The sequence below is a fragment of the Lichenostomus cassidix genome, chromosome 29 (genome assembly GCF_008360975.1).
Source record: "Lichenostomus cassidix isolate B80296 chromosome 29, HeHo_3.0, whole genome shotgun sequence".
Lineage (NCBI taxonomy): Eukaryota > Metazoa > Chordata > Aves > Passeriformes > Meliphagidae > Lichenostomus > Lichenostomus cassidix.
The window spans coordinates 2,965,266-2,988,828 of NC_139509.1; the positions used below are offsets into that span (position 1 = coordinate 2,965,266).

General features: G+C 60.0%; 2 protein-coding genes across 4 annotated transcripts; both read left to right on the top strand.

Moving 5' to 3' along the window:
• Positions 1-491: 491 nt before the first annotated feature.
• Positions 492-8,463, top strand: B4GALNT1 (beta-1,4-N-acetyl-galactosaminyltransferase 1). Of its 3 annotated transcripts, none has more exons than XM_085040976.1 (11): positions 526-623; positions 1,268-1,471; positions 1,926-2,108; positions 2,300-2,406; positions 2,724-2,761; positions 3,040-3,220; positions 3,614-3,748; positions 4,403-4,590; positions 5,236-5,376; positions 6,139-6,376; positions 7,165-8,463. In XM_085040976.1, the coding sequence occupies exons 2-11, from the start codon at positions 1,269-1,271 to the stop codon at positions 7,377-7,379; spliced, it is 1,629 nt and encodes a 542-aa protein (XP_084897102.1). In that variant the 5' UTR covers positions 526-623; position 1,268; the 3' UTR covers positions 7,380-8,463. The 3 variants fall into 3 exon arrangements, with proteins under 3 accessions (XP_084897103.1, XP_084897102.1, XP_084897101.1); XM_085040975.1 differs by having other exon boundaries at positions 558-623; positions 1,264-1,471; XM_085040977.1 differs by lacking the exon at positions 3,614-3,748 and having other exon boundaries at positions 492-623; positions 1,264-1,471.
• A 2,985-nt stretch (positions 8,464-11,448) lies between these two features.
• Positions 11,449-22,660, top strand: CSRNP2 (cysteine and serine rich nuclear protein 2). Its single transcript, XM_085041405.1, has 5 exons — positions 11,449-11,600; positions 16,316-16,494; positions 17,670-17,932; positions 18,987-19,283; positions 19,931-22,660. Exons 2-5 carry the CDS (start codon positions 16,341-16,343, stop codon positions 20,621-20,623), a joined length of 1,407 nt encoding a protein of 468 aa, XP_084897531.1. The 5' UTR covers positions 11,449-11,600; positions 16,316-16,340; the 3' UTR covers positions 20,624-22,660.
• Positions 22,661-23,563: the final 903 nt, after the last annotated feature.

Consider the following 23,563-nt stretch of genomic DNA (forward strand, 5'->3'; position numbering starts at 1 on the left):
GTAGGGCCGGGGCCGCTCTTGTCGCGGCGTGTCGCGACGAGGGATGGCACCTGCCACCGCCCCACGGCTGCGACATCGCCGCCTCTGCCCCCAGACATTCCCCGCATCCCGCGGCACCCCCCAGGCCGCCGGGCCCCCCCGAAACCCTCCGGCCCCCCAGCATCCCCCGCATCCCCCCTCCCCGCTGCCTCCCCCCGCCCCCCGGACGCTCCCAGCCCCCCTCCCTCCGCATCCCTCAGGCCTCCCGGCCCCTCCCGGCCCCCCCAGGCTCCCCCCAACACCTCCCAGGCCCCTCCCTGCCCCCCTCGTGCCCCCAAACACCTCCAGCCTCTCCCGACGTGACGTCTCCGCGATCAGCCCCCCAGACCCCCGCCACTGCCGGAGCCCCCCACCCCTGGGGAGGGCCTGCGGGGAGGTCTGGGGCTTCCCCCGGCTGCAGCCGCATCCCGGGGGCCTGGGGGGGCTGGGGGGGTAGCAGGACGTCGGGTTCCCTGGGCGCGGGGGCTACTGGGGGTGCCGGTCCGCCCCTGACACCATCCCCGTGTCCCCAGGCCGGTGCTGTGGGGGGCAGAGCCATGAGTGTGGGCTGAGCCCCCCTCGCTGGGACCTGCGCCCACCCGGAGGTGAGGGCACTGGGAGCACTGGGAGCACTGGGAGCACTGGGGGGCGGCATGGAGGGGGAACCCCACAGGCACAGCAGAAAGGGGGAACTGGGGGGCGACACTGAACGGGGCACTGGGTTGAACCGGGAAACTGGGAGTGCTGGGAAACGCTGGGAGGGAGCGGGGGGATTGAGCGACGGTGCACTGCCCTAGGGGCACTGGGTTGCACTGGGTGTCACTGGGAGGTGCTGTGGGCACTGGGTTGCACTGGAGACGCTGAGTGCCAGCAGGAGGCACTGGGAGCACTGGGTTGCACTGGGAGGAGCTGGTTTCCACTGGGAAGCTCTGGGGGCACTGGTCTGCACTGGGGATGCTGGGTGACAGCATGAGGCACGGGGGGCTCTGGTTTGTACTGGGTTGCACTGGGGGTGCTGGGAGCTGTGCTGCACTGGGAAATGGGGTGGCACTGGAGGCACTGGGTTGCACTGGAAGGTACTGGGTGTTGTTGCCATCGGCCTTGGCCTGGCTGGGGGCCGCTGGGAGGCGTTGGGTCGCACTGGGGGCCACTGGGAGGTGTTGGGTCGCACTGGGGGCCGCTGGGAGGCGTTGGGTCGCACTGGGGGTCACCGAGGGGCACCGGGGTGACAGCGTCCCCCCCCAGGCAGGATGCGGGGGGCGCAGCGGGCGCTGTGCCTGCTGCTGGTGGCCTCGGCCTCGCTGGCCGCGCTGTACCTGCACCTGTGGGCACCCAAGGGCCCCCCCAGCGTGGACCTGCGTCGCCCCCCACCCGAGCGGCTGCCACCCCCTCTGCCCCCCGCCGCCCGCGCCTACCCACATGTGCCCTTCCGCCTCAAGGAGGAGGTCATGGAGTAAGGATGGGGCGTGGGGGTAACCCGGGGAGGGGATGGGGGACACCTCGGGGGTGTCACCGTTGGGGTGGGGCCACCCAAGGATGGGGGTGCCCACGAGTGAATGGGGTTACTCAGGGCTGGGGCGCCCAGGGCGGGGCTGTGGCTCCCGAGGCACGAGAGGGTTGGGGCGCTCAAAAGTGGGGACACCCCAGGGCCGGGCGTTGGGGACACCCGGGGAGGGGTGATGGGGTGGACAGAGGGGTGACAAAGGGGGTGACAGGTGATGCCAGGGTGGGGTCAGGGCTGTGCTGAGTGGCGGCAGGTGGCGTCTGGAAGGTGGCAGCAGGTGCCAGGGCGGTGCCACGTGGGGACAGGCAGTGACGGGAGGTGTCAGGGCGGTGCCGGTCGCGGGTCCCCGACGGTGCAGGTTACGGTGCCGCTGGTGTCGGTGACAGTGGCCCTGTCGCGACAGGCTGCTGCCCAGGAACGGCTGCTCGTGCGAGGCGGAGGCGGAGGCGGGGCTGGCACTGCCGCTGCGGCGGCGGCTCTTCGGGCCCGGCCCGGGGGGGCTCGACTTCGCCAGCGCCTTCGCCCCCGGGGAGCGGCCGCGGCAGCTGCGGCTGCGGGAGCGCGAGTACCGCAATTACCGGAACCGGTGAGTGCGGGGGGCGGGAGAGACCCCCGGGGCAGCGCGGGGCAGGATGGGCTCAGCGCTGCGGGGTTGGCACGCTCGGGGCTGGGTGAGCGGTGTGCGCCCCGGACTGAGCGGTGCCTGCAGGGTGATGACCTCCCGGCCAGGGTGGGACTCCCCGGGACCCCCGGCTGACCCCCCTGCCCTCCCCGCAGGGTGCAGACCCCCGCCGACCGCCTGCTCATCGTCCCGGCCAACTCCCCCCTGGAGTACCCGGCGCAGGGGGTGGAGGTGCGGCCGCTGCAGACCGTGCTGGTGCCTGGTGAGGGGCGCGGGGGGAGCACGGCGTGGGGGCACGGCTGGGGTACGGGGTGGGGGGCACCGGGTCAAGGAGGGGAAACATATGGGGGGCGCGGGGGGCACAGAATGGGGCTACATGGGGGTGTGGGGCGCGGGGGATGACCGAGGGGTGGAGGCGCAGGATCAAGGGGGGCTCATGGGGGGACAGGGGGATGGGGGTCCATGAGCAGGGGGTACCCCGGGTGTCTCTGGGAGGAGAAGGGGGCAGGGGGTGCCTCCGGGGGTCTCTGGGCGGTGCTGACCCCCCTGACCGCCTCACCCCCGTGTCGCGACCCCCAGGGCTCAGCCTGCAGGCGCCGGCCAGGAACAGGTACCAGGTGAGGGCGTGGGCGTGGCACGGGGCGGGGCCTGGGAGGGGTGTGGTCGGAAAGGGCGTGGCTCTGGCGGAGTGGGCGGGGGATTAGGGACATGGGCGTGGCTTATCCGGAGAGTGGGCGGGGCAGGGGCGGGAGTGACCCGGATGGGCGTGGCAGGGGCGTGGCTGGGGTGGGCTCGGCGCGCTCCCCCCACCCCCTGTGCAGCCGCCCCGGTTTGGGGGTCCCTGCCGGGCTCCCCCGGGGTTCCCCCCGCGCCCCCCGTGACTTGCCGCCTCCAGGTGAACCTGACGGCCTCGCTGGGGACTCTGGCGGTGGCGGCCGAGGTGGAGGGCGTGGCGCTGCGGGGGGAGGGGCAGCCTCACCTGTCCTTGGCCGCCGCCCACCTGGACCACCTGAACCGGCAGCTGCAGTTCGTCACCTACACCAACACGCAGTTCCACCCCGACACCGCCGACATCGGTGGGTACGGCGGGAGCTGCCAGGAGCGGGTCGGGGGGTGCTGGTTCCGGGACCCCCGGCACCCCCAGAGCCCTGGCGCTCCTGGGAACCCCAATGCCCCCTGGGACCGCGGTTGACCCATGGGAATTCCAGCACCCCCGGGACCCCCAGCGACCCCCAAACACCCCCCGGCTGCCCTGGATCACCATCTCCCCCCGGGACCCCCAGCACTCCCCGGATCCCCAATGCCCACAAGGACACCCAACACCCGTGGTATCCCCAATGTCCCCCGCTGTCCCCGTGTCCTCCAGTGACCCCAGCACCCCGGGAGTTCCAGCCCCGCCCCGCTCCCCCGTTACCCCTCCCCGCGTCCCCTGTTGCCCCCCGCGCCCCCAGCCCCCCCTCGCCCTGCAGTGCAGTTCTCCACCGACGGCCACTCTGCCGCCTTCGCCATCCGCATCCGGCATCCGCCCACCCCCCGCCTGTACGGCCCGGGGACCCCCAGCGACGGCGACGGGGACAGTGACAGTGACAGCAGCGGGGACGGGGGTGAGCACGGGGCGCTGCGCCCCGAAACCAGCCCTCCCCATGCCCCCAGCACTCGTGGTGTCCCCAGAGTTCCCATCCTGCTCCTCGGGACAGGGTTCCAGTGCTCCCAGTGCTGGAAACTGCTGGTTCTGCCAGTACCAGTGCCAGACCCAGCCCTCCCAGTGCTCCCTGTGACGGAATCCCAGTCCTCCCAGTGCGGGTGCCCAATCCTCCCAATGCACATGCTCAGTGCTCCCAGTGGGTGCCCAATCCTCCCAGTACTGGGGTGCCCAGTGCTCCCAGTGTGGGTTCCCAGGGCTCAGGTGACCAGTATAGGAGTGCCCAGCACTCCTAGAATGGGCTCCCAGCGCAGGTTCCCAGTGCTCCCAGTACAGATGAGTGCCCAGTCTTCCCAGCATGACCCCAGTGCTCCCAGCACGGGTTCCCAGTGCTCCCAGTATGGATCAGAGCACAATCCCAGTGCTCCCAGCCCAGGTTCCCAGTGCTCCCAGTAGAGATGGGCGCCCAGCCATCCCAGCATGGTCCCAGTGCTCCCAGGATGGGTGCCCAGTGTGAGTTCCCAGTGTTCCCAGCACTCCCATTGCAGGCTCCCACCGTTCCCAGTGCCTCCAGTGCTCCCAGTGCAGGTTCCCAGTGCCTCCCCCACCCTGCCAGGGTACAACATCTCGGCGCTGGTGACAGTGGCCACCAAGACGTTCCTGCGCTATGACAAACTGCGGGGGCTCATCGCCAGCATCCGCCGCTTCTACCCCTCTGTCACCATCGTGGTGGCCGACGACAGCCAGCGCCCCGAGCCCCTGTCTGGGCCCCACCTGGAGCACTACCTCATGCCCTTTGGCAAGGTGAGGCCAGGGGGCTGCTGGGGGGACACGGGATGGTGGGGACAAGGGACATGGCTGTGGGTCCCCAGAGAGAGGACATGGGGCTGTGGGAGTCCAGGGATGGGGACACTGGGGAAGGGGACATGGGAGGGGCTGACAGGAGTGAGGTCCCTAAAAATGGGGGACGTGGAGGTCTGGCAGAGTGGGGGGACACTGCAGTTCTGGTGGGACGGTGGGTCGCTGGGTGGAATATGGCGTGGGAGGGGGGCTGGCAGGGGTGGAGACCCCCGGGGACTGGGGACATGGGCAGGGCTGGCAAGGTGGTGTCCCTGGGGAGAGGGGAGAATGGGAAAGGGGGACATGGAACTCTGTCAGGGCAGTGGACCCATAGAGAGAGGGGACATGTGGGGGTCTGACAGAGTGATAGGAACCTGGAAAACTCCTGGGGGGTTGGCAGGGCTTAGAATCTCCAGAGGATTGGGGACATGGGGTGTCTGTCAGGGCTGTGGGATCATGCAGAAGGGAGACACAGGAGCCTGGAAGGGCTGTTGATCCCCAGGGATGGGGGACAGGAGAGTCTGTCAGGGCACGGGGCTCAGGGGAGGCATCTGTGGGCACCTGTGGGGTGTCGGTGGGGCGTCTGAGGGTCCCCACTGCCCCCCGCAGGGCTGGTTCGCCGGGAGGAACCTGGCGGTGTCGCAGGTGACAACCAAGTACGTGCTGTGGGTGGACGACGACTTCATCTTCACCCCCCGCACGCGGCTCGAGAAGCTGGTGGATGTGCTGGAGAGAACCAGCCTGGACCTGGTGCGGGGCAGGGGGGGCTATGGGGGGCTACAGGGGGCACGGGGGGCACGGCGGGGAGGGTATGGCCAGCAGCTCCCTGCGGTCTGGGGAGGGTGGTCCTGGATCCCATGTCCAGTGCCCAGTGCTGGACAGAACCAGCCTGGACCTGGTGCAGGGGGCTTGAGGGGGACTAGGGGCACCTGTAGGGCACGTGGAGGGGCAGAGGATGCCCACTGCATCCCCCGGTCTGGGGAGGGTGGTCCTCATTTCCATGCCCACTTCCAGAGCTGGACAGAACCAGCCTGGACCTGGCGCAGGGCACGGGAGGGCAATGCGTGGCCAGCAGGTCTGGGAATGGTGGTCCTGGTGCCTCGTGCCCCAGTGCCTGGAGGTGTCCCAGTGTCCCCAGTGCCCTGCAGGGTCCTGCGGTGGGCGATGCTGGGGGTCGCGGGTGTCCCAAGGGTCGCGGGTGGGTGATGCTGGGATTCCCCAGGGATGTTCCTGGTCTTGGTGTAACCCCACTGGGCACTTCCTGGCCCCAGGCTGGTGGTACTGGGAGGGTCCCGAGGGTCCCGATGCCGCGGACAGGCGATGCTGGGGGGTTCGGGGGCTCAGGGGGTTCGGGGGTTCAGGGGGGCTCGGGGGATCGCGGTGTCCAGCTGCCAGCACAGCCCCAGCGCAGCAGCCCCGTCCCATCCCGTCCGGCCGGTGGGCGATGCCGGGGGTCCCGGTGGTCCCGGTGGTCCCGGTGCCGCCCCCCCAGCGCCCCGCTGTGCCCCGCAGGTGGGCGGCGCGGTGCGGGAGATCACCGGTTACACCACCACGTACCGGCAGCGGCTGAGCGTGCGGGGTGGCGGCGCGGGGGGAGACTGCCTGCGGACCCGGCCGGGCTTCCACCACCGCCTCGCCGGTTTCCCCGCCTGCGTCGTCACCGACGGCGTCGTTAACTTCTTCCTGGCTCGCACCGACAAGGTGCGGCAGGTGGGCTTCGACCCCCGCCTGCGCCGCGTGGCTCATCTCGGTGAGGGGCGAGGGGACAGGAGGGGAGGGGGCTGGAGGGGAGGGTCGGGAGAGGTGGAGGGGTTGGGAGGGTCCTGGGGGTCCCCAGGGTCTTGGGGGTCTGGTGGATGGGTGGGAGGGGTGGAGGAGAGTCCTCAGGTGGTCCTGGGGGTCTTGAGGGGTCTGGGGGGAGGCTTAGGGGAGGGAATGGGGATGTGGAGTCCTGGCGATTCTGGATGGAGGGAAGGAGGGACTGGAAGGTTCTGCGGGGGTCCCGGGAGGGGTCAAGGGCTCATGGGGAGGGAAGCTGGGAGTGTAGTTGGGGTGGTCGGGGGGTCACTCTGAGGGTCCCAGGGAGGGGGAGCAGGGAGTGCCTGGGGCTCCCAGGAAGGGGCGATTGGGGGGTCCTGAGAGCAGAGGGGGGGACAGGGGGCCCCGGGGGTCTGGGGGGCATCAAGGGGTCCTGGGAGTGTCCAGGGGTGATTCAGGGTGCGGGAGGGGGCAGTGCAGGTGGCCCCTGGAGGGAACAGGAGGGGCTGGGGGGTTCTTGGAAGGTCTTGGGGTCCTGATGGGGTGGCTTGGGGATCCTCATGAGGGAAGTCCTGGGGGGAAGCAGAATTTTGGGGTCCTCTGGTAGAGAACTTAGGGAGACCCCTGGGCCAGCAAGGGGGTGGAGGGGATGCTGGAGATCCCCACAATGATGTCAGGGGGTCAGAGCTGGGGGGGATTTTGGGGTCACAGGATCAGGGTTGGGCTGAGGGACCCCAGAGCAGCTCTGAGCCCGTTTTGGGGTGCTCCTCTTCCCGCCAGAGTTCTTCATCGACGGGCTGGGGGTGCTGCACGTGGGCTCGTGCGAGGATGTGGTTGTGGACCACGCGTCCAAGCTGGCGCTGCCGTGGCGGCGCTCGGAGGGCGAGCGGCAGTACAACCGGTACCGATACCCGGCGGCGCGGGACGACAGCCTGCGCCTCAAGCAGCGCCTCTTCTTCTTCAAGAACCGCTTCAAGTGCATGGCCGGCGACTAGGCGTGGCCACCAGCCCCGGCCACCAGCCTTGGCCACCAGCGGTCAGCCCTGGGGTGCCAGGGGGCTGCTGGCGCTGGGGTGACACGGGGCTGCCACCCCCGGGGTGCTCACAGGGCCACTGACACAGAGGTGACACGGGGCCACCACCCCCGGGGTCACTGACCCCATGGGCCATCACTCCCGGGGCTGCTGACCCCAGGCTGTCACCGTGGGCCACCTCGAGGGTCACTGCTGCCAGCTACCCCTACGGTGTCCCCAGAGCCACCACAGCCATGGGCTACTCCATGGACCACCGGCCACAGCTGGGACACCCCCAGGACACCCCCAGGGCCACTGACCCCGTTGGGCCATCCCCTGTGGGCCATCTCAGGGCACCACCGGGGCTACCAAGCCTGGGGCACCCCTGGGGTGGCCACCCCTTGTGGGCCACCATGGGTCACCACCGCCGGGTGCCCACAGGGACACTGACACCAGGGTGACACAGGGCCACCCCCGGGGTGGCCAACCCCAGGGCCACTGCCACTATGGGCCAGCTCAAGGGTCATCACTACCGTGGCCACCCCTCCCATGTGCCACCACCACCGACTGCTCCCAGGGGTGCCCCGAGGGCCACCACCTCTGGCCACCTGAGGGACACCCCCAGGACCACCCCCTGTGGGCCACCACTGTGGCCACTCCCAGGGCCATCCCATGGGCCACCACTGAGGGTCACCCCCAGGGTCATCAACTCTGGGGCACCCCTAGGGCCACTGCCATGGGCCACCACCCAGTGCCACCACCCAGGGCCACCACGCGTTCCCTGGAGCCCCCCATCCCCCCCCGCGGTGTTTTTAGCTCTTTTGTACTTTGGGGTGGGGTGGTGGCAGGGTCCCCCCGGGCATCGGGTCCCCCCCTCCTCCCGACCCCCCGACTCGATTTTCTATTGTACAGCCCCTCCCCCGCGCTGCCGCCAGGATTTTTGTGCCAAGTCTCGGCCCCTCCCCCCCCGGGACCCCCCGGAGCCCCCCGGGGAGGGTGGGGGAGGGGCTGGGGGAGGGGCTGCCCCCCCCCGCCCTTTTCTACCCAATGGATGGTGAGATTTTAACCAGCCCGAAATCGGCCTCTTTCTTCCAAAAACTGGGGGGGGAGGGAGGGGGTGGGATCGCCGCCCAGGCCACGCCCACTCGGGGGCTATAGGGTGCGGCTATAGGGGATGGGAGGGGCTGAGGGTATACAGGGGGACTCTAGGGTGTGGGGGTCTCAGCCCCTCCCTCCTACCCTCCTCCCCCCCACTGCCCCCAGACCCTCTTTAGCCCCCAAAAGCCCCCATGGATCTCCTGGGGCTGGGGGTGGGGCCACTGCAGTGTCCACATGGGGTGTGGCCGAGCCAGGGGCGTGGTCAGTGGGTGTGGCCGGATGGGTGTGGTCCATGGGTGTGGTCCGTGGGTGTGGTCAGTGGGTGTGGTCAGTTGGGTATGGTCAGTGGGTGTGGTCACTGGGTGTGGTTAGTTGGGTATGGTCAGTGGGTGTGGTCAGATGGATGTGGTCAGATGGATGTGGTCAGTGGGTGTGGTCCGTGGGTGTGGTCAGTAGGAGTGGTCAGGTGGATGTGGTCAGTGGGTGTGACCAGATGGGTGTGACCAGATGGGTGTGGTCAGTGGGTGTGGTCAGCGGGTGTGGTCAGCGGGTGCGTTCTCGTGGGCGTGGCCTTTAGTGAAGCAGGGATGGATTTTCTACAGGAAAATCATCCAGCACAAAGCAGGGTCCCCTCCTGGCCTGGCAGGACATGACAGGGACAGGGACACGGGAAGGGACACACCAGGGACGTGGGGAGTGATGGGACATGGGACAGGACATGGCAGGAACACGGGGAGAGGGGTTGAACACGGGACAGGGACATGGGAAGGGATATGAACATGCCAGGGATGAGGACAAGGACAAGGACAAGGACAGACCAGGGCAGTGGGACACACTGGGGACAAGGAGGTACCACTGACATGGGTATGGACACATGGTGGACAAGGACAGAGTAGTGACAAGGACAGTGACTCTCCAGGGACAGTGACACTCCAGGGACATGCACACAGGCACGTGGGGGACAAGGACACAGCAGGGACAAGGACATGGACATGCTGGGGACAAGGGATTGGCAGGGACACGGGCATGGACATGCAGGGACAGTGACCCACAGTGGACATGTGAAGGACAAGGACATGCTGGGGACAGGGACACAGACATGTGGTGGATAAGGACACAGGGACAAGGACATGGGCCCACAATGGACACAAGGCTGGACACACAGGGACAAGGACATTCCAGGGACAAAGACACACAGGGACAAGGACACACACCCTGAGGGGTCAAGGCCATGGCAGGGCTGGGGTTGGGGTCCCCCAGCTCCTTGGGAGGACAAGAGCCATGCTGGGGGGACAAAGGACAGGTGGGTCCACCCCACGTCCTCAGAGGTCCTGGTCCCACCCCCTGGTGGCTCCTGCCAGCACAGGGACAAAGTGCCCAAGGGGACCCTACACAGCAACCCCCCCGAGGGTCCTGTGACACCCCCGAGGTGACAGCTGGAGCCACTCTGCAGCCACTCCTGAGCAACCCAACAGGACCACCAAGGGGGTGTCACTGTCCGCCCTCCCAGACTCGCCCCTGGCAGCCACAGCTGTCACCCCTTGTCCCCTCCCCATGGCACATCCAGGTGGGCCACTGTAATGTCCCCATTTTTCGTACCATCCCACTTTTGTCCCATCCCAGACCCCCAGCCCAATGTCCCCATCCTGCTGTCCCATTTCACTGCCCAAGCCCAATGTCCCAAATCTGTTTTCCCATCCCAATGTCCCATCCCAGTGTCCCAATCCCAGTGACCCATTCTGGTGCTGAGCATCCCAGTGTCTCTATCCTGGTGTCCCATTCCAATGTCCCCATCTGTGTGACCCTTCTGGGTGTCTTCATGCTGGTTTCCCAGGCCAGTGTCCTCATCCCAATGTCCCCATTTCGGTGTCCCCAGCCCACTGCCTCATCCCAATGTCCCATCTCCATACTCCATCCCAATGTCCCCACCCTGATGTCCCCAGCCTGGTGTCCCAGCCTAGTGCTCCATCACGTTTTTGTCATTCCAAGAGCCCTGGAGAGGCTGGAGAGATGGAACCATGAGAACCTCAAGAAGTTCAACACAACTGAGTGCAGGTTTTGCACCTGGCAGAGTGACCTTGGGCTAAAATCCAGCTGGACAGGGAAGGGATTGGGAGCACCTGGGAGAGGGATTTGGGGGTATGGGTGACCCTGTGGAGAAGGATTTGGGGGTGTTGGACACATCCCGGCCATGTCCACTGGCACTCAGAGACCCCTGAGCTGGGCTGAGCCCCCAGCGTGGGCAGCAGGGCAGGGGAGGTTCTGTCCCTGTGCCCCCTCAGGTGAGACCTCACCTGCAGAGCTGCCTCAGCCCTGGGGCCAACAGCACAGGGAGGATGAGGAGCTGCTGGAGAGAGTCCAGAGGAGGCCATGGAGATGTTCTGAGGGCTGGAGCTCCTCTGGAGCCAGGCTGGGAGAGGTGGGGGTGTTCAGCTGAAGGATCCAGAGATACCTTGGAGCTCCTGCCAGTGCCGAGAGAGGCTCTGAGAGAGATGAAGAAGGACTTTGGACAAGGGCCAAGAGTGCCAGGACAAGGTGGAATGGGTTCACGCTGCCAGTGGGCAGAGTTAGGTGGGATATTGGGAAGGAATTCCTCCCTGTGAGGGTGCTGACGCCCTGGCACAGGCTGCCCAGAGAGGCTGTAGCTGCCATATTCCTGGAATTGTCCCAGGCCAGGAAGGACAGGGTTTGCAGCCACCTGGGACAGTGGAATGTGTCCCTGCCCATGGCAGGGGGCGGGATTGGATGGTATTTAAAGTCCCTTCCAACCCAACCCAACCCAACCCAACCCATTCCATGAGTCCATTATCTTCCCCACCCACCCATATTCCGCACTTCCGGACTACATTTCCCATCACCCCCAGCGCCAGCACCACCCCCAGCCCCAGGGGACTCGGTTTCCCATGGTGCCTCGCGGCGGAGCTGTGGCGGCGCGCGGATCACGTGACGCGCGGCGGTATAAAAGCGGCGGCGCAGCGGCCGCGGCCCCATTGTTGTCGGCGGCGCGGCCGGGCGGGAGCTGCTCCGGTGTCCCCGGGAGCGGCCCCGGGCCCCCCAACACCCCCAGCCCACCGGACCGGCCCCTCCGAACCGCCCCGGGCACCGGTGAGGGGCGGGGGAAGGGCGGGAGGGTCAGGCGGCGGTGTACCGGGGGGCTGGGAGGGGGGCGGCCTCCGCCTGAGGGAGGCGGGCGGTGTGAGGGATGGGGGGAGACCGAGCGGCGAGGGCCTGTGGGAAATGGGGGTAAAAGGGGCTGGGGGCCTTCGGAGCCCGGGGAGCTGCAGGGGATGTGTGGGGGGCTTGGAGATGAGGGCATCATAGATGGGAGGACATTATAGCTGCGGGGCTGTAGGGGAAGGGGAGCCTTATAGAGCTTTGATAGCGGGGCGGGGGCCATAGGGGTGTGGGAGGGAGGGGCTTGAAGGCCTATAGGGTAAGGGGATCTTATAGCTGGAGGGGTTGTAGGGGATGGTGGGGGATATAGGGGATATGAGTGGATCCTCTAGCTGAGAGTCTGTAGGGAATGGGAGGCTATAGAGGATATGGGAGAGGCTTGGAGCTGGGAGAGTCCTTATAGAGTCCTTATAGCTGAGAATCTACAGGAAATGGGGGCTATACAGGATGGATAGGTCTGTAGGGGATGGGGGCTGTATGAAATACAGGCCTCCCCCTGCTGGAAACATATAGGGGATTTTGGGGGCCTACAGAGGATGTGGGGGGCTCTTACAGCTCCCCCTGCTTTGGGGGGCTGTAGGGGCTGTGTAGGCACCCCCCTTTTATTTGGGGAGGGGCTATGGGGGGTCCTGGCAGGAGGGATCCCCTGTACCTTGGAGGGCTCTGGGGGTCCTTAGAGTGGCCTTGGCACCCGTAGGTGGCCTTGGGGGCCTCTTGGGGGCACAGGGGTTGTGTTTGGGGGGCTCTGGGAAGCTGCTGGTGATGATGAGGATTGGGGGGGTCACACCTAAGGGTGTCCCCAAAGGTGGGGAGGGGCTGTACTGGGGCTGCCCCCCCGGCAGGTGAGGGGGTGTTGGGCTGATCCCACTCCAGGTGATTCTGGGGGTCTCCGGTGACCCTGAGCTCAGGTGCTCTGTGGGGAGAGGGGTGGAGCATCTGGGCCCCCCTCACCTTTGGGCCCCCCTCACCTTTGGGCTTCCCTCACCTTTGGGAATGGGACAGGTGGGACACCCCAGGAAGAGCTCCTTCTGCCCTCCCCTCACCTGTCCCAGTGTCCTCTCCCCATCCAGGTGTTCTGTGGCTGGGCTGCTCCCACCTTTATCCCTTGATTCCAGAGCCAGGGAATTCTGTGGGATCACCTTTGCCATGCCCCCCTACCTGCCCCTCCCCAGGTACTCGGGAAGCACCTTTGGGGTCACCCTGTCCCCCTTTCCAGGGTCCCCTTCACCTCCTGGGCCTCTGGATCCACCTTTATCCCTTCCTCCCAGTGATGGACACAGAGCCCAGGGAGGTTCTTTCGGGATCACCTTCCTGTCCCCCAACACCTGCCCCTCCTTCCCAGGCTCACCTGGCCAACAGACCCTCCTTGGGATGTTGGTTGCATAAATGCTGGCAGCTCCAGAGCTGTATCCCAGATTTCCTCACTGGCTGTATCCCAGATGTCCCTGAGGGACCCAAATTTTCCACCTTTTGTCCCAAAAACCCAGAGGGGAGTGTTGGCAATGCAGCGATGACCAGGATGGACTCAAATCCCTGGGAAATCCATGGATCCTCCAACTGCTGAGCCAAATCCTTTGGGAAAACATTGGAAAACCTGACTCATTCCTGAAGGATCCATACTGTCAGTATCTTCCTGATGATCATCCTAAAATCCCATTTTTTGGCTAATTTGCCCCAATTCCTGCCCTGGAATTACACCTGGATTCACTGGGTGGCTCGCAGGATTGGAGAATTGGAACATTATTCCTAATTTATATTAGGAATAGCTGGAAATAAAAGGGTTTAATCACTCCAGGAAAAAGAATTACTGGGGAAAAAATTTCTATTTTTAGTTTAACGCCTTTTGGTGTGGTTTAATCCTTGAAACAATGGGAATTCCCCAATTCCCTCAGCATTTGAACCCATTTTTCCTTCCTCATCTAAAATTCACTCCAATTTAAAAATGGAAAAAAATGGAAACCTGAAATTCTCATTTGTTTTGCTTTTTTCCCCTCATTCTGACTCTTCCAGGAGTTTCTTTATGTTGTAAAAAGGATAATTTGGAATAATTTGGGATTCTATATGAGGAATAGGATCCAGGTGCCATCCCAGATGGGATCCCACCTGGATTCCTCCCTGATTTTCCATGGAAATGTGGTTTTAGGGAATAATTTAAGGATTTTTGGCAATTTTTGGGTGCTGGAAAGGGTTGAGGGATGTTTTCCACCTCCACTTTTCCTGGGATTCAGATTGATCCATCCTGGAAGTTTCCCAATGGGAATCAGGTCCCAAAATTCTCTTGCTCAAAAGAGAGGTGGAAATTTCCCAAAATCCTAAATACTGCCATGGATTATTTGGGATTCTTTGAGCTTTCTGGGATTAAGGAATATGAGGCAGGAAAAACCCGGTGGAGTTCATTCCCAGTCTGGCTGGGTGGGATTGAGAATTCCTGGAGCATCCTGGGGTTTTTTCTGAACTTTGGGGTATTTTAGGGACAGATTGGGATATTCCAAGGATCAATAAAAAAAAAAAAATTTTTTTTTGCTTTTGTTTTGGGTGAATTCCATCCCAAATCAGTATGGAATGGAAAAGTTGGGATAGAGGATGATGGGCTGGTATGGGCAACTCCTTTTGGGATCGGGATTTATCTGGGATGGGACAGGACTCTTGGAAAACGCAGGGAATCTTCCTGGTGATCCCAAGGAATCATAAATCTCATGAAATATCAACACCCAGCTGGGACAATTCCTGTTAGGATTGGGGGATTTATCCAGGATCAGGACGGGGATAAAACCCCGCAGGGATCCCGGAATATCCCGGTGTTGGGAAGGGCAGGGATGGGATGAGATTCTTGGAAAACCCAGGAAATCTTCCCGGCGATCCTAAAGAATCATGACTCATGAAATATGAACACCCAGCTGGAACAACTCCTGTTGGGATTGGGATTTATCCGGAATGGGAAGGGCAGAGGTGAGGATGAGATTCTTGGAAAACCCAGGGAATCTTCCTGGCAATCCCAAAGAGTCGTGACTCATGAAATACGAACACCAAGCTTGACCAACTCCTGTTGGGATTGGGATTTATCCGGAATGGGAAGGGCAGAGGTGAGGATGAGATTCTTGGAAAACCCAGGGAATCTTTTCCCAGCGATCCCGAGGAATCATAACTCCTGAAATATTAATACCCAACTCGAAAAATTCCTGTTGGGATTGGGATTTATCCAGGATGGGATGAGATTCTTGGAAAACCCAAGAGATCTTTTTCTGCTGATCCCAAGGAATCATAACTCATGAAATATTAACACCAAGCTAATGTTGGGATTGGGATTTATCCAGGATGGGAAGGGCAGGGATGAGGATGAGATTCTTGGAAAACCCAGGGAATCTTCCCGGCAATCCCAAAGAGTCGTGACTCATGAAATACAGACACCAAGCTTGAACAACTCCTGTTGGGATCGGGATTTATCCAGGATGGGATGAGTTTCTTGGAAAACCCAGGGAATCTTTTCCCGGCAATCCCAAGGAATCATAACTCATGAAACATTAACACCCAACTCGAACAGCTCCAGTCGGGATTGGGATCTATCTGGGATCAGATGGGGATAAAACCCCACAGGGATCCTGGAATATACCGGTGTTGGGAAGGGCAGGGATGGGATGAGATTCTTGGAAAACCTAAGGAATCTTCCTGGCAATCCCAAAGAGTTGTGACTCATGAAATACGAACACCAAGCTTGACCAACTCCTGTTGGGTTTGGGATTTATCTGGGATCAGATGGGGATAAAACCCCACAGGGATCCCAGAACATCCCTGGTGTTGGGAAGGGCAGGGATGGGATGAGATTCTTGGAAAACCCAGGGAATCTTTTCCTGATGATCCCAAGGAATCATAACTCATGAAATATTACCACCCAGCTGGAACAACTCCTGTTGGGATTGGGGTTTATCAGGGATGGGATGAGATTCTTGGAAAACCCAGGGAATCTTCCCAGCAATCCCAAGAAATCATAACTCCTAACATATTAACACCAAGATAATGTTGGGATTGGGATTTATCTGGAAAGGAAGGGGCAGGGATGGGGTCAGGATTCTTGAAACCCAGGGAATCTTTTCCTGATGATCCCAAAGAATCATAATTCATGAAATACTAACACCTATCTTGAACAACTCCTGTTGGGATTGGGATTTATCCGGGATGGGAAGGGCAGAGATGAGGATGAGATTCTTGGAAAACCCAGGGAATCTTTTCCCGGCAATCCCGAGGAATCATAATTCATGAAATATTAACACCCAACTCGAAAAATTCCTGTTGAGTTTGGGATTTATCTGGGGTCAGGATCGGGATAAAGCCCCACAGGGATCCTGGAATATCCTGGTATTGGGAAGGGCAGGGATGGGATGAGATTCTTGGAAAACCCAGGGAATCTTCCCGGCGATCCTGAGGAATCATGACTCATGAAATATGAACCCCAAACTAATGTTGGGATTGGGATTTATCCAGGATGGGAAGGGCAGGGATAGGACAGAACTCTTGGAAAACCCAAGGAATCATAACTCATGAGATATGAACACCCAACTCGAACAGCTCCAGTTAGGATTGGGATTTCCCTGTGCCCAGCTGGGGACAAACCCCGCAGGGATCCCGGCAGCCCCGCTGTTGTCCCGCAGGGTGCTCCATGCCCGCGGAGCCCCGATGGCCGCGGTCCCGAGCGCGGGGATCAAGCGCAAGCTGCAGGATGTGGATCCCGCGGGCTCTGCAGGATCGGCCGGCTCCACCTCGGATGACGAGATCGCCACGAGTGACAGCGGGGACAGCTGTGACAGCGGCAGCTCCGGCAGCGCCGGCCGTGAGCAGCGCGGGCACTCGGCGGGGATTCGGCGGGGTGTTTGGGGCATTGTCAGGGGAATTTTGGGAATTTTTAGGCAAATTTGGGGATTTTTAGAGGAATTTTAGGAATTTTTTGGGGATTTTTGTGGATTTTTGTGGGGAATTTTGGGAATTTTTGTGGGATTTTTAGGAATTTTTAGGGGAATTTTCTGGGATTTCTAGGGGATTTTTAAAATTTTTTAGGGGATTTTTGTGGAATTAAGAGAATTGTGGCATTTTTAGGGGAACTTTTTGGGGAATTTTGGGAATTTTTTGGGGGAATTTTGAGGGTTTTTTTTAAATTTTAGTTATTTTAGGAGAATTTTGGGAATTTTTAGGGCATAATTCTGGATTTTTGTGGGATTTCAAGAATTTTTGGCCGTGGTGGGGATTTTTTGGGGAGTTTGGGGGGAATGTTGTAGAGTTTTTGGGGATTGTGGGGGAATTTTGCAGCAGTTTGGCAATTTTTTGGGGGTAGAATTTTTGGATTTTCAGGGAGAGTTTTTTACAAAATATTGGAGATTTGGGGTTTTTATAATTTTGAGGGATTTGGTTTTTTTTTTAAATTTTGTGGAATTTGGAGGGGTTTTTTTAATTTTTGGTGAATTTTTAGAATTTGAGGGACAGTTGGTATTTTTTCTGTTTAAATTTTGGGGGAATTTGGATTAATTTTGGGGAATTAATGGGCATTATTAACTTTTGGAGGGAATTTCAGGGAATTCAGGGGGGAACTTCGGGGAATTAATGGGAATTTTTTAAATTTCAAAGAGAAATTTGGCGGATTTCTGTCATTTTGGGGTAGTTTCAGGGAATTTTTGATGGAAATTTGGTGTATTTCTGTCATTTTGGGGTAGATTTCTGTCATTTTGGGGTGGATTTATGTCATTTCGGGGTAGTGTCAGGGTTTTTTTTGGGGAAATTTGGTGGATTTCTGTTATTTTGGGGTGGATTTCTGTCATTTTGGGGTAGTTTTGGGGATTTTTTCAGGGAAATTTCATGGATTTCTGTCATTTCGGGGTAGTTTCGGGGAATTTTTGATGGAAATTCAGTGGATTTCTGTCATTTTGGGGTAGATTTTGGAGGGATTTCTCTCATTCTGGTGTAGTTTCGGGCGATTTTCGGGGCAATGCTCTGACTTTTGGGCTCTCCCCCCAGCCCCGTCCATCCTGCGGCGATCCCGAGCTCGCCGGGGCGGCAAGCGCGTCCGCTTCGCCCAGGTCACCGTGTACTACTTTGCCCGGCGGCAGGGCTTCACCTGTGTGCCCAGCGCAGGAGGCAGCTCCCTGGGCATGGCGCCGCGGCACCACCGCGCCCGCAGGTACAGCCTCAGCCAGTTCGCCCACCTGCGCCAGGTGAGCCACCGGCAGCACCTGCGGCAGCACCTGCGGAGGGAGAAACTGCGAGCCAGGAGGAGGGAGGTGAGGGGGAGATGGGGAGGGATTGGGTGGAATTCAGGGGGGGATGGCTGGAGGGGATTTGGGGTGACTGAGGGGATTTGGGGGGGCATTTGGGGGAGGGATTGGTGAGGGAGGGCTGAATTCAGGTGGGGATACCTGGAGGGGCAGCAGTGGGGTGTATCTGGAGGGGATCTGGGGTGACAGAGGGAATCCAGGTGGGGAATACCTGGAGGGGAAGCAGCGGGGAATATGTGGAAATTTGGGGTGGCAGAGGGTATCTGGGTATATCCCCCAGGAATACCTGGGGGAGCCAGGTGTTGGGGCTGGGAGGGGGAATCCAGGTGAGAAACACCTGGAGGGGCAGCAGTGGGGTGTATCTGGAGGGGATTTGGGGTGACAGAGGAAATCCAGGTGGGGATTTGGGGAAGAGACTGGGGAGGGAGGGCAGAATCCAGGTGGGGAATACCTGGAGGGGAGGCGGTGGGGAATAGCTGGAGGGGATTTAAGGTGGCAGAGGGGATTTGGGGGAGTCAGGTGTTGGTGACTCAGGGAATTCCGATGGGGATACCTGGAGGGGCAGCAGTGGGGAGTATCTGGAGATTTGGGGTGGCAGAGGGTATCTGGGTGGGGAGTACCTGGAGAGGGAGGGCAGAATCCAGGTGGGGAATACCTGGAGGGGAAGAAGTGGGGAGTATGTGGTGGAAATTTGGAATTTCTCGAGGGGATTTGGGGTGGCAGAGGGTATCTGGGGGGCATTTGGGGAGCCAGGTGTTGGGACTGGGAGGGGCAATCCGGGTGGGAAACACCTGGATGGGTTTGGTGGCAGGCAGGTGGGAGAACCATTGGGAGAGGGAAGTAGAAAATACCTGGGTGGGGTTGGAAGAGAGACAAACCGGGGAGAATCCAGGTGGGAGAAATTCGGGGGGATCTTGGGAGGTGCAGGGAAAAACCTGTGAGAAACACCTGGGTGGGATTTGGGGGTGACACATCTTGGGAGGGCCAAGGAGAGGCTCAGTTTGGGTGGAGGGACAGCACCTGGCCAGGTGACATCCCCACACGTCCCTCGTGTCCCCAGCTGACCCAGAACGGCACAGTCCCATCGGCCGAGGCTGCAGGGCTCACCTTGGCCGACGTGTCCGACGACGACCTGGACGTGGGGCAGGTGGAGGTTGGCGATTACTTCTACCTGCAGCCACTGCCCACCAAGCGCCGCCGGGCGCTGCTGCGAGCCTCAGGTGTGCGCAGGATCGACGCCGAGGAGCGCCAGGAGCTGCGGGCTCTGCGCCTGTCCCGGGAGCAGTGCGGCTGCCTGTGCCGCCTCACCTGCGAGCCACACACCTGTGCCTGCAGCCAGGCTGGCATCCAGTGCCAGGTGGGTGCGGGCTGGGGGATTTGGGATTTGGGGTGGGACGGGTGCTGGAAGCTCCCTGTGCCTGTGCTCGCCCTGCCTGCACTGCTGTACCTGTGCTCCTTGAGGAATGGAGAGAGCCAGGTGTGCCAGGTGAGGGCATCCAGTGCCAAGTGAAATGGGAGAAGGGGGGACAGGTGGGATTCAAGGTTGGCCAGGTGTTGGCACACCCACTTGTCCTCCCTGAGGGAGCAGAGTGCCAGGTGAGGCAGCAGAGTGGTGCTCAGACAGGTGCTGGAATGCTCCCTGTGTCCATGCTCTTGTTCCTTGAAGGAGCAGAAACAGCTCCAGGTGTGTTTGGTCATACCTGGAAGGTATAAACTCCTCCCCCCACCCCAAAGCCAAATTCCTGCTGTCCAGGTGGGATCTGGGATCATACTGGGATGGGATTCAGGCTCTGGGGGGAACCCGTGGGATCCCTCCACCTGTCCAGTGGGCACACCTGGCTGGGATAAACCGTCATGATGTTTGGGGTGGGATTCAGGCTCTGTGGGATCTCTCCACCTGTCCAGCAGGGACACTGGGCTGGGATAAACCCCCATGATATTTGGGGTGGGATTCACGCCCTGGGATGGACGCTGCGGTGTCCCACAGCTGTCACCTGTGCGCAGGTGGATCGCACGTCGTTCCCGTGCGGCTGCTCCCGGGACGGCTGCGGCAACGTGGCTGGGCGGATCGAGTTCAACCCGCTGCGCGTTCGCACGCACTTCCTGCACACCTTGATGAAGCTGGAGCTGGAGAACCGGCGCGAGGAGGAGGAGGAGGAGGCAGTGACCGCCACACCTGGCCCCACCTGGCCGCCCCCACAGCCCCCCGAGACTCAGGACTTCCAGGAGTACCTGGCGGAGAACGAGCGGGCAGTGCTGCACCTGCAGACGGCCGAGGAGCTGGAGAGGCTGAAGGCTGAGGAAGATTCCGGAAGCGGCTCCGGGGGAGAGGGGGGCGGGGTGTGCGTGCTGGGGGAGCACCTGGATGACACCTGGCAGGTGAAAGCTCCCTCGTGCCCTGGGCTCACCTCCACCATCCTCATCCCCACCCAGTTCCCGCTGGAATCTTCTGTCCTGTGCTACCCACCGGGGCAGCCGGCCCAGGTGAGCTCCCCGCCTTACCTGGCCGATGCACCTGGGCTCTACTGCCAGGTGGGAGGTGCCAAGGGTGGCAGTGACCACCTGGAGCACCCAGCTCCAGCCTCCAGCCCTCCTGGGAAGGAGCTGGGGGTCCCACCTGTCCCTGCTGCTGCGAGCAAGGGGGAAGCACCCCAAAATCCCCCAGAGCACCTGGAGCACCCTCACCTGCCCATATGAGTGGCCTCAGGCCCTCTGGCTCTATTATTTATTCCATGGATTGATTATTTAATTGGTGGGGGCTGCTCTGGACAGAGGATTTACCTGGCCCAGGGCCACGAGTTCTTCACTCTCCTGGCAGGGGTCACCTGTGCCAGGACTCACCTGTGCCAGGACTCACCTGAGCTGCAGCCTCCTGGATCCCACGGCAGTTCCGTCCCTCCTGGCTGCCTCCACTTTCCTCGTTTTTAAGGGAAAAAACCCTTTTTCCCTCATTCCTGTTTGTTTAATGAATGTTTCGCCTGGGCTGCATCCCCATCCCACCTCATCCAGGTGATGCTCCCACTTACCTGTGGCTGGGACGGACTGGGAAACACCTGGAACTGGCACAAGAGACCCAAAACTGGAGCCCCCAGACTCACCTGCAGAATTTGGGGGGGTTGAACAATCTTCAGCTCCTCATTGGCTCCTGCATCACCTGGAATCAATCACCTGTTGGAACTTTCTGGAATGTTCTGGGGCAGCTGTTGAGGGGTTGGAGCTCTCCCTGCAAGGATTTGGGAATGTGGGGCAGGAGTGTCCCCTGTCCCTGTCCCTGCCTGGATTCCTGGGGGCTCTGTGTGTCCAGGTGGGCACGGACCAGGTGTGCACAGGTGTCCTGTTAGCCCATGGCTGTGCTGTTCCCAGGGACTTCCTGGAGCACCTGGAATTCCTGCTGCTGCTCCTCAGGTGCTTCCTGCTCACCTGAGCTCCTCCTGACTCCGGGCATCTCCACTGGCATCAAACTGGTCAGACTGGGATGGATTCACGTTCTCCAGGTGTGGATTCACCTGGTCCTCCTGGGATTCATGGAAAACCCACCTGTGCTCTGGACTTTGCTGAGGCTCTGGGAACTGTCTTGGGGTGAAATCTCTCATTTTTGGGGCTTTTTTGACTCCAGCCAGGTGAGATCAGCCTGGGCCAGGAGAAATTCCAGCCTGGGAGGAGGCAGGAGTGGGGAAAACCAGGATGTGGGGTGGGGCTGCCAGGTTGGGTCTGTGCTCTTGGGATTTGCTCACCTGGATGCTCCTGGATTTTGGGATCTGCTCACCTGGTTGGGTCTGTACCCCAAACCCTGAATTCTGCACACCTGGACCCTACAGATCAATGGGATCTGCTCACCTGGCTGGGTCTGTGCCCCAAATCCTGCATTCTGCTCACCTGCATCTCACCTGGTCCAGCCTGTGCCTTCAGGATCTGCTCACCTGGATGCTCCCAGATTTTGGGATCAGCCTCCAGCTGGGGGGCACAGAGACCCAAATCCCCAAATCCAGCTGCTGCCACCCCTTTGTTTTCCCGACTTTGATTTAACCATCAGCTTTTCCAGCAGTTTTCCCACACTGGAAATTTCCCCAAATCCCTAATTTTTGGGGTTGAGGGTCTCCTGGTGCTCCTGGGGGTCACCTGCCCACCGTGGGGAGGTAAAAAGGGGTTTAAAGGGTTTTTTTGGGGTTTATGAATGTTCAAAGTGGAGTTTTTAGGGGTTATGAGGGCGTTAGGGGATTTTCTTGGGTTCAGAGGGGTTTTTATGGGGTTTAGGGGTTCAGAGAGGCTCAAGGGGAGCTAAAGGGGTTCAACTGGATCTAAGGGGTTTAAAAAGGGAGCTCGAGGGTCTTTTAGGAGATGAAGGGGGTTTGAGAGGAGTTTTTGGGGGTTCAGAGGAGTTTAAAGGGGTTTAAGGGCACCAAAGGGATTATTTTAGGCATTCGAAGGGGGATTTAAGGAGGAATTTAAGGGGGTTCAGAGGAGTTTAAAGGAGCTCAGATGGGGTTTAAAGGGCTTTTTTAGGGGCTCAAAAGGGGGTTCAAGTGAGTCCAAAAGATTAAAGGGGTTTAAAAGGGGGTTTGGGGTTGTTTAAGGGGTTTAAAAGGGAATTCAGAGGGGGAATTTAGGGGTTCAGAGGGTGTTTTTGGAGGTTTACAGGAGGGTTTTCATGGTGTTCAGGGGTTTTTTGGGATTTCAAAGGAGATTTAAAGGTGTTTAGCAGTCAGAGGGGTTTAAGGGGGTTCAGAGGGGGTTTTGGTGTTCAAAAGGGGTTTTAAAAGATTTAAAGAGCACTTAAGGGGGTCTAAAGGGGGTTTCAAAGGGGTTTGGGGGTTCAAGGGGTTCAGAGTGGCTAAAAGGGGTTCCAGGGGGGTTTCAGGGGGATTAAGGGGTCTAAAGGGGGTTTGGGGTGGGGAGAGGTCAATTCCCAATCCAGGGTGACCCCAAAAGCCCCGCTGGGGCTCAGTCTGGGGGAGGAAGGGAAGGTGACCCCAAATCCTGGATCTCCCAAGCCGCAGAATTCCCAGGATTTATCCCATTTTTACCCAAATCCCGCTGGGTTTGCTCTGATCCAGGTGGGTTTTGGACTTTTCACATCGTTTGGATTTCATGGATCTGACCCTCGCTGGTGCTACTGCCCCCCAAAAACCCTTTATTTGCTTTTAAATTTAATTTTCATTTCCTTTTAAATGTTGTTTTTATTTCCTTTCTCTGATTTTATTGCCTTTCTTTTCTTTATTTAATTTTTACTTGCACTTCTTTTTTAATCACATTTTTTATTTCCCATTTTATTGCCGCCTTAATTTCCTTTTTTTTTCCTTTTTCTATTCCATTTTTAATTTCCGTTTTAATCCCACATTTAATTCCCCCAAGTGAATCCAAAGCTTCTCCCCACTATTATTCATTTTTCCCGCTTTTCTGCAGTTTCCCGGGACGATGCTGTATTTAAAGAGAATATTTAAGTGGAAAAATAAAAGAAGTGGTTAAACTTGATGGGGCGTTGTGGCTGTAAGGGGAGTAAATCCATAAAATTGGGGTTAAAACCACTGAAATCTGGGTTAAATAGAACAAAATTCGGGTTAAAACCACTGAAATTTGGGTTAAATGGAATTAAATGTGGGGTAAAACCACTGAAGTTTGGGTTAAATGGAACAAAAT